General features: G+C 40.9%; 2 protein-coding genes across 4 annotated transcripts in view; one reads left to right on the top strand and one right to left on the bottom strand.

Annotated features, from left to right (window-relative positions):
• The window catches only part of cenpp (centromere protein P), a 62,695-nt gene extending 57,574 nt beyond the window's left edge, over window positions 1–5,121 (top strand). Inside the window, exons 7-9 of the mRNA XM_076156406.1 lie at window positions 3,829–3,908; window positions 4,187–4,278; window positions 4,417–5,121. Of these exons, the coding sequence (XP_076012521.1) occupies window positions 3,829–3,908; window positions 4,187–4,278; window positions 4,417–4,571 (327 nt within the window). The 3' untranslated portion in view covers window positions 4,572–5,121. The remainder of the gene's footprint in view (window positions 1–3,828; window positions 3,909–4,186; window positions 4,279–4,416) is intronic.
• A 1,951-nt stretch (window positions 5,122–7,072) lies between these two features.
• Window positions 7,073–13,013, bottom strand: part of ippk (inositol 1,3,4,5,6-pentakisphosphate 2-kinase) — a 32,204-nt gene continuing 26,263 nt past the window's right edge. For 2 of the 3 annotated variants that reach the window (XM_076156541.1, XM_076156542.1), the window contains exons 11-14: window positions 12,390–12,525; window positions 12,203–12,305; window positions 11,167–11,258; window positions 7,074–8,832 (exon numbers count right to left, since the gene is read on the bottom strand). In XM_076156541.1, coding sequence (XP_076012656.1) covers window positions 8,574–8,832; window positions 11,167–11,258; window positions 12,203–12,305; window positions 12,390–12,525 — 590 coding nt within the window. In that variant the 3' untranslated portion in view covers window positions 7,074–8,573. Of the gene's footprint in view, window positions 8,833–11,166; window positions 11,259–12,202; window positions 12,306–12,389; window positions 12,526–13,013 lie in introns of all 3 variants that reach the window. The other variant, XM_076156543.1, reaches the window with a different exon arrangement.

Raw genomic sequence — 13,013 nt, 5'->3', positions numbered from 1 at the left:
GTGCAAAGTACTAAGCATTAAAGAAAATGGAATTAAAGTGCAGACCAGACTGAATAACAACAGATTAAAATATATATAAATAGAATTTTACAAATAAATAAATCTAAAGTGGCATGAGTGTCAATGATAATAGAGAGCAAAGTGATAGTAGATTGCAAAGTCACTGGTTAAGGAGCCTGATGGCCTGGGGTAAGAAACTGTTTGTAAGTCTGGTAGTCAGTGCCCGGATGCTCCGGTAGCATCTACCAGATGGCAGAAGGGTAAACAGTCCATGTGATGGGTGGCTGCGGTCCTTGGTGATTTTCCGTGCTTTTCTAAGGCATGGTGTGTGATAGATGCCTTGCACGAGGGGGAGGTTGGAGCCAATGGTGCGCTCCGCTGTCTTAAACACCCTCTGGAGGGCCTTGCGGTCCTCAGCAGAGCAGCTGCCATACCATGCAGTAATGCAGCCGGAGAGGATGCTCTCGATGGTACACCTGTAGAAGTTGGTTAGAGTTTTGGAAGAGATGCCAAACTTCTTGGGTCTCCTCAGGAGGTACAGGCGTTTCTGGGCAATTTTCACTGACCTGACAGAATGTCTAGACCAGGTGAGATCCTCGCTGATGTGTACACCGAGGAACTTCAAATGGGAAACTCTCTCCACCTCAGCCCCATTGATTTGAATGGGGGCGTGCCCCCCCTCCTGCAGTTTCCTGTAGTCCACAATCATCTCCTTTGTCTTGCCGACGTTGAGAGAGAGGTTGTTTTCCTGGCACCAGGTTGCCAAGGCACTGACCTCTTCTCTGTAGGCGGTCTCATCGTTGTTGGGGATGAGACCCAGGATGGTGTTGTCATTAGCAAATTTTATGATGACATTGGAGCTTCTTGTGGCCACACAGTCATGTGTGAACAGGGCATATAGCAGGGGGCTGAGTATGCAGCCTTGGGGGCCTCCAGTGCTCAGGGTCAGTTCAAGGGAGGTGAGGTTACCCATTCTCACCACTTGGGGCCTGTCAGGAAGTCCAGGATCCAGTTGCAAAGGGATGTGTTCAGACCCAGGATCCTGAGCTTGGGGACTAGCTTGGCGGGCACAATTGTGTTGAATGCTGTAGTCTACAAACAGCATCCTCACGTAGGTGCCCACCTTATCCAGGTGGGAGAGGGCGGTGTGCACAAGCAGGGCAATCGTGTTGTCAGTGGATCTGTTTCGCCTGTAGGCGAATTGCAGGGGGTCCAGGGTGTCAGGAAGGGTGGAACAGATGTGGGTTCTGAATAGCCGTTCGAAGCACTTCATGATGGTGGATGTGAGTGCTACAGGGCGGTAGTCATTTGGGCAGGTAATAGAGGGTTTCTTGGGGACAGGCACAATGGTGGTCTGTTTTAAGCTGGTGGGAACTATAGACAGGTTCAAGGAGATGTTGAAGATAGAGGTGAACCCAGCATCACTGCTATTCCTCCCCTTGTAGCCTGTGATGGAACGTAGTCCATTCCACATGCGTCTTGGGTCAGGGCTGTGGTAAACAGACTCCAGCTTGTCCCTGTAGGATCTTTTGGCATCTCTAATGGCCCTCTGGAGGTCACATCTGGATCTCCTCAAGGCCTCCAGGTCCCCTGAGTTTTAGGCAGACGACCGTGTGAAGAGCTTAGCACGGACTTCATCATTAACGCAGGGTTTCTAGTTGGGGAAAGACCTGACAGTGACCTTCAGAACAACATCATTGATGCACTTAGAGATGTAGGCAGAGACAGAGTCTGTGTATTAGTAGATGTCTCCATCGGCTGCATCACAGAACATCTGCCAGTCTGTAGTTTTGAAGAAGTCCTGGAGGATGGTGGTGGATTCCTCACTCCAGCGTTGTACTGCTCGAATAACCGGTTCTTCCTGTTTAAGGCGTTGTCTGTAGGTGGGAGTTCACTAGTTCACATACTGAATGAGCAGGCTCAGATGGAAAGACTTCAAGCTCAATGCATTGAGGGGAGAGAGAGAGAGAGAGAGAGAGAGAGAGATAACCAGCAGTTTGAAGGCAGGCTGCAGGAGTTGGGGCCAAATATTTCCACCTTTTTTCCCCGCCTTTCTCCTTAGGGTGTCCCAGGAGCTGGAGGATGTCAGGGTGTCTGTGATGTATCTCAGGGTGAGGAGCTATGTTGTATAGAGCAGTGCAGGCTGTAGAGCTGTGACAGACAGCCAGCACTGTGACATAGACAATTGGGGAGACCATGCTGCCAACCCCTTGAAAAACATTAGAAAACTGCAACAAAACAGAAGTTAAGGTTTAACTGTTGTCTTGGATAGGAGAGCAACAGTAGGCAGCATGACAATGATAGTGTGAAAGAAAAAGAAAGAAAGAAAAAAACACATTCAATAAGCATTAATTTTGGAAGAAATTTGTATCTGAAAATTTGCTGTAATACAGGTGAAGTTACAGTGGTGTTATTTTCTAGGCGTGGAGATGTGTTGAAATATCACAAAAGGTTCTAAAAAGCCTTGGGAATTTTTTTAAATCAATCATCATAACGTTTAACCTTTTAAGTGTTACTGAAGGCATTTTTTTTTCTTGAAAATCCTCTTTCGTATGATCATAGGAAAACAGACTTAGATACCTGCCATTGGCTTAATGGCAGATCCATAAACTGCCTATTATTCAGCCTGTATGCCTGAAGTCTATAGCACAGGTGTCAAACTCAAGGCCCGCAAGAGCAGAGCTTTTAACCGTAAATTAAAAGTAAGGAGACGCCGCATTTAGTTGCATATTGTCAAGTAATGTCAGTCACTCTCGCATTCTCCTGTGCACATATATTAATCAGGTTGTTAGTGTCAGAATAACGAGCACCTCTGTAACGAGACACAGTTAGTAGTACACTACTAGTACACTAGTAGTTAGTCAGTACACCCCAATGTACTGACACTACACAGTACATTTTTTGCAGCCTGTTAACAGGAAAGCCTATGTGTGAATTATTAGAGCGAGGCTCATATGGAGTGGTGGGGCGAGGAAGCACAGTCTCAAAGGAGTGAGTTAAACTAATGGGAGAGTCTCCAACCTCAGCAGACAAGTGCCTAACAGGTTCTCTGAGAGCCTGTGACCTGGCAGACTCTAAACTAGGGAGTCACTTTAGTGCAAGGGGGGGGGGGGGCAGAGACCAGCAGCTAGGAGGGCTAGCCATGACCGTAACAAGTCCCCGGTGGATGGGGACGGGCTAACTGAGCTCTTCCTAGTAGCTGCTTTCTTACCTGCATTACCGGCTACCTAAGCAAAACCCGCTGCGGCTAGCAACTGGCTATTCAGGCTACTCTGTTTCTCCTCAAGCAGATGGATCCGTCTCTCACTCAGAAAGCTTAAAGCAGCAAGAGCAGGAGTTAAAGCAGGAGGGAGAGGAAGGAAGGTCCAGGTTTTTACCACCGCCAATCACATGCAAGTTAAATGATCTGAAAACTTAAGATTACCCCTAGGTATGAATGGGAGTGTATCCCATTAATTCGCGGTCTGATGAGTGAAAGAATGCAGTCCTTGAAATTTGTTTTATGTGGGAGTTAAATGACAAATCCTGAGAAGATGACTCCTAGATTCCTTACAGTGGCGCTGGAGGCCAAGGCAATGTCATTCATGATGGCTATCTCATTACGCAATGTATATGTAAGGTGTTTAGGGCCAAGCACAATAATCACAATAAGTAAGAGAAAGGTCCTTAAGGTACGCTTTATTGACTGGACTGATCTGGCCATTGACAAGATGTTGACTTCGCCTGACCATAGCTGCTTCTTTCCAGTCCCTGAATCTCAAACAAATTTGTCATATTGCATTAATATGGAGAATGATTCCTTTCTCTCTTAATTTCATCTCTCTGCAGAGGAAGTATCCATCTATCATCTGTCTCTCTGAAGGGAACAAGTCAAATGTCATGACCCTACAGCACTCTCAGCTTTCTAGGTAAATGATTCCGCTTTAAAATGTACTTAACATTTCTTTATATTCCATTCCAAACACAACATCAGTTTTCGGATACGGCAGCTGTTGCTTTAATTGATTTTATTAATCAAATAAATAAAGAGTAATTAAGCAGTTAAGCAGAAATCATATCTGCAATACTCCGAAATCAGAAATGACAGCGGTGAGTCAACATAAATGTGAACCATTTGTATCTAAATGTATATCTTTCTATCTTTCTGACTGTTTGTCTGTGTGTTTGACTGATGCTCTGTCTGTAGCCTTTCTCTATTGGTCCATTGGTCAGTTGAGGTTTCCAGAGAGGGGGGAGTAACTCCAAAGATAGACTTGGTGCCCAAGATCCCAAGGACAGGTGATAATATTATAAAACTGTAGACTAAATGTACTGTATAAATATTTCACTACATAGAAAGACACAATCCATTCCTATATCCATAACACTACATGTCACACACAGGCTTCTGAGTCTTCTGTTCTTCCATCTCCACAGCCCTCAAGATGATCTCGCAGGGTAAAGATCACACTGCAGAGGCTTTCCAGAGCCTACTGAGGACTTTGGGACCTGAGGCTGCTGTAGAGAGCGTCATCAGGATACTCAAGCTTTCACAGGATATCCAACAAACATTTTCGGCCCAAAATGTTTAAAAAGTAAATATTAGTGTGGCGAGATATTTCACACAAGTAATTTCCTGACTGCAACATATTTTCTGTTTAATGAGATGCCTCAGTGTGATGTAACATGGTGAGGGAAACCATTGTAAGTAAAAAAAAATTACAATTGAATCCAGTATAATTTGGAATAGTGCGAAATTCTGAATTCAATCATTCGATTGAGTTTAAAAACACAGCCACTTTGCAGTAGAGAGTAAGAATGGATTGTTTTCATCTCCGTTTAGTAGTTTTTATTTGTTTGCTTTCTTCAGCTTTATTAAGATCTAATGTTCATCAATGTATCTTTTGTGTCATCCAAGATGAACAATTAATTAACTCTTTGGAATTACTTGATGTCTGCTTTAAGTACTCAACACATTGTGTGATTTTCTGCAAGGAAACAATAACACACAAACCTGTTCCTTTTTTTGCCAATACTGAACGACTACAACATAAACCACCGTCGGACAATGTGAGTGTTTGGAGATTAGATTGATAACTAATAATCTGGTCTTCTAAACCAGCAGCCGTTCATCAGACTTTTGACCCCATGAAATGTATGCGCCACAGCTTAAAAGAAGAAATTATGTAACATTTCAGAGGGGATTATCCCTCTTCCATCAATGGGTTTCAAACCCACAACCCTTTTTCTGAGTAGTACATGCACACGCATGCTACATGCACACTTTACTTGCTCATCAAAAATTATTGAAGATGATCTATATAAGATGCTCTGATACTATAGATCAGGATACTTACATGTAGTTTTATTTCAATCACAGCGCTGTAAGGGATTTCTGCTCACTCACAAAACCCCCATTTCTCACCGAAGTAAGTTGTAACTGATCAGAGTAATTGGCATCCCCATTCTTTATTTCATATTTAATAGAACTGATGCTGCTTTTGACTCATCTGATATACTATATATATACTATAATTGGAGGGCTTGAACATTTGTATTGAATAGATGCTTGTACGTCAATACAGCACGCACCTTTCCTCTAGTCCCCTGTTCAGGCGTTTATTTTATGAAAAATAAATGAAAGCACCCCGGTGCTTTCATTTAATTTTCATAAAATAATTAATTAATATAAAATAAGTTTTCTTTTATTTGAATTTCCAAATGAAAGTAGGTGGGAGACGTGAATAGAACCCCCCTAGCATTCTTACTTTCAGCCTCTGGCAGAAATTGAGAACAGAACTTTTTGTTTTTTTAATTAAAGGTAACTCATTGCATTTCTGGATGATTTAAAGGTGATGTAAAGCCATTTAAATTACATCCACAAACACAACCCATTATCTTTTTTTGTGAACAAATGATTTTTTAATTTTCACAACAATAAACTCCATAACCCATTAACTACACACCTGTTATTACCCATTGTTGTGTGTGTTTGTGTACACATGAACCTGTGTTGATTGAACATCTCCCTTGGTCTTTCCCAGTATCTCTAAATTTTGTGATTCACTGAAATCACAGTAAATAAGAGATAGAGACACACATTATCATCATTCTTCTTTTTACTAATTATCTATCTTCAAAACATGTATTACCTTTTGATGGAGGGCTGCCTGGATCCTCTTGTGGCCAGAGGCATCCCACGACTTTCCTTGTGCAATTAGATTTTTCAGCAAACATGCATTAGTACCAGTTTTGAACATAGCCCACCAGTTCAGCAGGATTAGTCCAAACACCTAATTTACCATGTGAACTATTCAGATATTATTAAAATGGAGGTTTTCATTATCTGTACTGGTTTACACCACGCTGATGAACTTGGAGTGTGCCAGCAGGGTGATGTTCCCAGTTTAGCAATTTTTACTTTATTATGGGGTGTCTGTACAGGTGGAATTTCCTCTTATTAATATACTTAGTTAGAATATAATTAGACTTGTTTGCTCTACAGAGCCCATCAGCTGCTGCTTTGCTTTATTTTGCTGGGTGCTGGTGCTGCTCAATGTGTGTTTGCTGGGTTTCTTCTCACTTTGTATTGAAGACAATATTGTATGGACTGAGCAACGCATGCTTGCAAGCTGAATCACCACTTACACACAGCTGAAAGACAGACTCTGAAAGGACAGTTTATACAGTTACATAGCCGATTTCAAAAGTGGGACTTCCATGGTGCCCACTTTCATTCGACAGTGACAGATGGTACCACTAGACAATGTTATACATCCATCTTAGGGGTATGTATCTGTTTTTCTTGGTTCTTTTGACACCATTCAAACTATCGTTCTGTTCCATCGGGGGGTATATTTTCCTTGTGTGGCTACATCTAGGGAAGTTGCATATGGTTGCATGGATCTTAGACATTATGATAATATTAGCAATCGTGGTCACAGGAACAGCCACTTTCAATTGGACCCTTATGAAATGGTGTATATTCTCACTCATGCCACAGCTCTGGATTGTCCAACCTCAACAGTTGAGTCAGCGGGTACGTTTGTTCGGAAAATGGTTCTTAAAGACTCAGGATCAAAGTTCAATAAACAAACTGCAGGTTTTGTGTCTTTAAAACCCTTTATTCAATAGAAAGAACTCAGCTGTCACCGCTGGACCAGTAACAACTGAATGGCCATTGGTAAAAATCTACAAAAATAAATATTTCATACAAAAGCAGTGTCCTCCTTCACACACACACACACACACACACACACACACACACACACACACACACACACACACACACACACACACACACACACACACACACACACACACACACACACACACACACACACACACACACACACACACACACACACACACACACACACACACACACACACACACACACACACACACAGGAGCAAGAGCATAAAGCTCAGACAGTACAAATGCCTCTGTATTGGCTCCAACCTCCCATGCAATGGTTTGGTTCCTGTTCTGACGGTGACAACACAAAGGCTAATGTGCTTTTTATCAGTGCCAACACACATCAATGTCCGATTAGACGGGACAGATACCCATGACCAGCAAAACTTCAACTAAATGGGAATCAGAAATCTATTTGCTACAAATAGAACAATATTTCCAATGTTAGGTTATTTTAAAATGCACCACCCCTATCATATCACAACCCAGAAACTTGGTGAATCAACATCAGCGTTCATCCCCTGCTTCATTGTGGTTTTCAATGCAGCCTCCCATTTCACCAATATAATTGTGAGTTTATCACTACGATCAGTTAACACTGAAAACCTTCAAAACTAAAAGGGCCCTGAAATTGCATCAAAAAGCCTAAAATGATGCAATATTTCGTTAAATGAAAGCAAATCAGTATGGTAACAGGTGATGCGTTTTCATGTTACTGTATTTGTATTTCAGAAGACATAGAACAACTCAAGCCTAAGATGGCCGGATGCGTCTCTGGCTTGGTCCCTACCCACCACCATCACCTCTGTTCAATTAAACAATTATGGCAATTTCAAGAAATTACATCGTATATACAGTACATCACAACACAACAAAATGTTTATCATACCAATATTCCTCTCAATTTTAGTGCTGCAAGAAAAAAAGTAGAAAAATGTTCAGATAAGGGCCCAGGGATGTTGCAAGAGTGCGAAAGAGAGCAGCAAACTTACAATTTATATTAATGAATGAATGAATGAAGACCAATGGAGTTCCTGACAAAATAGATGGAGCAGCTGGACACAGAATGTGCCACCATGAGGACATGGTAGCTCTTAATTCAGTAACACAAATTCATGAAATCAGCTTTGACCTCTTAACAATTTAGTACTGACATTTGTTTTGCTAACAGCGGAAACCAAAAGCATCATTACAGAAGAGAAAGTGCAATAAAGTAATACCCAAACCTCAGTAGTGTGAAAATATCAATGGCCCTGCGTGTAAATCCTCTGGCATTATCATGGCATCGCTCAGTCTACAGATGTTTGCCAGGCTGAATAATCAAAACATATTTGAGGCTTCAACATGGTGTCACTTCTGGCTCCCCTTTAGGAAATCAAGTTTGTGCCTGATTGAGTTCACACAGGGTGGAAGAGCAGCGTGCAGTCCTCTCTATCATGCTCTGCAGTTGTGATGATACCTGCAAGTGGCGTCAAAGAGCCCTTTGGCAAGGCAACACCAGTCCTCTGATAATAGGAGACAATATTTTGGTCCAAACGCAGCTGTCGAGGGATGCTTTCAAGAGGCTTCGGGTCCAGATCCAAGATGGAGACAGTGTAGGAGAAACAAGGTGGTCTGGAGGAGTGGAGGTCCCTGAGGCACCTCTGACTGGACACACTAAGGGGAGAAAAAAGGACACATCCACAGGTTCAGGGGTATCGTCTAACATGGTAAATTGCTGCCCCCTAATGGAATTCAGGAATTATTACATGTCTTGCTGAACCATTCTGATGATTGCCAAGATACATTTCTTGATATTATGCTTCATTTCACAAAACTCTGAACACAACTGTATAACTGCACACTCATCTTCACAAACTTTAAACTTCAATGTAAAAACCAAACTCTCCAATCAAAACATGTCATCACATCACAGCAGTGTACAGCACTCAGCTAGTTAGTTTATGAGCAAAGACAGCTCAGATTCAGCAGCAATCTTTGCCCAACTTCCATCACTGACATCCCATGGAGAAGGACTAGGTCAATGAAAGTTGCACATCTTCTCAGTAACTGTTTGTCCAATTCAATAAATCTGAATCATGTGAAAACAGGGGAATAGTGTTTCTGCTTTTTTTTAATGGGTCTGTCATTTGATTGATGGCATTAAGGTCTAGACCAGTGGTCTCCAACAGGTTGTTCGTGAGCGACCTGTTTCTGAGTAGCTCGTGAAAGGTTCAAAGAATAGGTATGTTTGACAACACAACATCACTTGGTGAAGCTGTTGAAATTTCTATCCAATCAAATTCACAGACATTCCGCCCCCTTTTGTTACAAAACGATTATAAGCCAATCAGCTGTCAGTCCAACAAATGACGCTGCTGTCATGTTTGTCTTACGTGACACCGTAATATTCGGCTAGCAAGCACACGCCGGATTTGACGATGACCGCCCCGAAAATAGCCCCGATAGAAGGCAACAAATATACTATTTTCATGAGGAATTAAAAAAAAAGAAGAAGTAAAAAGGCAGGTTAGTGTGCCTGCTACTGTCAGTGCTTCTACAACTGCTGTGATTTAGAAGCTCCACCCAGGCTCTCAATCCAGTATATGTTCTTTCAAACAGGAAAACACTCTGAAAAAACATTCCAAAACTGTACCACAGAGAACCTGCTTCACTGCAAGAACATTCGAAAACTATTTTAATTCCTCATGAAAATAGTACCACACTCTGTGTCATCTCACTAACATCAGAACAGACTGAATGCATGTGAAGTACAGATGACAGGGAATTCCCTGAATTACAGGGAATCTGAAGGGAAATTGTGACAGTGATATGTGGACAGACAGAAAGTGTGAAACATGAAAGGTATAGTATTAGTTAAATAGTAAAATAGGTAATAACATTGTTTTCTATGAGATTAATATGATGTGAATTTATTAGTGTGAGCTTGACACACTGACAATGTATACAGAAAAAAACAAGCTCATGTTGCTGAATAGAAGTACATTTTGATACAAAATTTGAGTGTTGACTGTTGGATATCAACATTTTGTAAATGTTCACACAAAAGAAACTTGTTCAGCTGGTTTGGGTGGAGAATCGGCCATGTGGATAAATGTTATTAATAATGTAAAACATGAGTAGCTCTCGGACCCTTTTATTTTGTCAAAGTAGCTCTCAGAGACAAAAAGGTTGGAGACCCCTGTTCTAAGGTGTGCATAGTGTTCAAGTGAACTGTAATGACTTTTTCCTTATAAACTGCTTAATTGATTCATTACCATCTAGCTAGTCACAACAATGCCCCAGTGAACATGGGCTTCAAATCCATCCTTGAGGGTCAACACTTCAGTGTTCAGTGTTTGTGCAGCTCCCCTTTCTTATCACGGAAGCATTTCTCAGTGGGAATTGTGAGTGTGCCTCTTAACTCCTTATACCCAGATTGGCTGTATTTTTATAGTTCTGTTTAAATGGCTCTAAAATGCAAAAACATAAAAACGTGTGTAATCATTCCTTTTGAATCTGAAACCTATGGCATTCAGTCAAAGGAAGTCTGTCTTTTTTCTTTTTTCAGATATCTGACTTTGGAGAAGGGTTCCATTCTTCAGATTGAAAATGTTTGTGCGGCAAAATGTTTTCATCCCTGATCATAATGTACAAAACACAAGCATTTTTATATTGCGAATAAAGGGCTTGATTGCAGATATAGTGCATTTGATTTTGAGCACTAGAAATAGCTCATTATAACAATAAACTGTGACAATGTATACAGTACATGGAGTTTTATATACCAATATATTGACCACTGATTCTTACAGTGTTAGAAAAAGGACATATGGACAAATTTAACAGGACTGAAAAGAACACATGGGTGCTTGTGAAACAAAGGGTAGGCTGCAGGCACTAGCCTCAACTACATACAGTACATGATAAACTTGTACACCATGATGCTTTGACATCATTTGAGCAGATTAAACTTTCTTTTCTTAATGTGGTCAGTATCAATTTCCTCACCCTTCATCGTCATCATTTTCCTCACTGCTGTGCACCAGGTTGATCATAACAGAGCAGTCCTTTGCTGTCATGGCTACGCAGTACTGTTGGACCTAGAGCCAAAACACACAGTTGTGTACACTGTAAATCATCACAAAAGCAGAAAGGGTGGAAAGCACCTCTGAATTGATTCTATAAGCTTGTAGCACATCCATTAAGAATGTTGACATTGAAAAAAATTTGCATCAAGATATAGAGTGACAGTCTCAATAGGATAAAGGTGCCAATAATTTTTGAATGCCTAAATCAATAGCGGGGGTGATTTCTGAAATGCTACACACAATCATGCAAGACATATGAGCTAAACACATAAAAAAGTGTGTAGTGAATGAATTCTTGGACCATGGATTAAAGTTTCAATTGAATTGAGTGAAAGACTGAAGGCAGCTGACAGGGGAAAGTGGAAGAACTGTGTGGAGGCCCTATGTGCCACTAGGCACGAAGAGGGATGATGATGATGATTAATTGACTGAAAACCATTTTTGAGATATCATCTGCAAAGGAGATAGCAGAGGAAATGTTAGAAATCCGGGAACCGATGCGATGAATTTTCTTTTAATCAATTAACTGAATGACACCTAATCATACTAGTTGAGATAACAATACTAACCAATTAATATAATAATTAAAATGCTTCATGGCCATCATAGTACATCCAACAGGTCCATACAATCATGAAATGCAAGATGATGGTTCAACTATTTTGTTATATTGTCACAGTAGATAGTACATATATAGTACTATACATATAGTACAGCATACAGCATGTTGTAGCCTTACTTTTGAAATAGTTCTGTTTTACTCTTCTACTAAAACAAAATATTAGTTTGTTAACCAGTCAGTATTATGGAATAACTTAAAAATGTCAGAATCTTTGAGTTTCAGTAGTAGTTAAGATACAGGGGCAAGAAAAAGTTAGTGAACCACTTTTCTGCATTTATTACTCATTTAATGTACTCTGATTTTGCTGGTTCAGGCGACTCTGAATTAATCTGACCTTGGCTACAGCATACTCCATAGAGCCATCATCCTCTGTTGGAGATTTCTGTAGCCTCTCAAGGAAGGTCTCATTGTACGGGCCATTTATCTGAAGATGACATCTGAAAAAGACGAGGAGAAGAGAGGTTTGGCTTCTGATACTTTTTATCAGATTACCCTAACTATACATATATACTCTGAACTACCTCTCCTTTGGAAAGAACTGCAAGTGTTGCTCCACACGTTGGTAAAGAGGGAAAAGACCTTCTATGTCCAATGTGTCCAACATCTGAGTCTTAAGAATTCTGGATAAAACACTGTCACTGGGTAAACTCTGAGAACCTGTAGAGAGGGACAGACAGGCAGACAAAAGTTCAAAGTCTTATCAACATAAACTGTCACCGGGCAGTTCTTGTGTCAGAAATGTGCAAACGCTTCACTTTATATGCAATGATATTCAAATCTGAATACAACATGACAAAAAAACAGTGTTGCATTGAAAACCTTTGTAAGATTATGATTAGCCGACCGACGAATCAGTCATTTGCATTTAGATTGCACAGTGGGTAAAATCACAGACAAAATCTGAGTATGTGCCATAGGTATATATGGATGCTGATCTTTGAGTGTTTGTTTGAATCAACAGATTCACTCATGATGTGCAGTGTAGGAGAGAGCTATGATTTGAGCATTTGCACAAATTTATAACATAGACACAAACACCAGTCGCATTATCATGTGACTGGCTGCAGCTAAAGTCGTCGTCTTCGCTTAACGGACAGTATCTGTAACCACATCCCCACACCTGAATATCAGTTTCACATGATCCA

Source organism: Genypterus blacodes, unplaced genomic scaffold (assembly GCF_046128005.1).
Source record: "Genypterus blacodes isolate CSIRO-AG114 ecotype Tasmania unplaced genomic scaffold, CSIRO-AGI_Gbla_v1 ptg000070l_1, whole genome shotgun sequence".
Lineage (NCBI taxonomy): Eukaryota > Metazoa > Chordata > Actinopteri > Ophidiiformes > Ophidiidae > Genypterus > Genypterus blacodes.
This window is presented reverse-complemented; position numbering and strand designations above follow the sequence as displayed.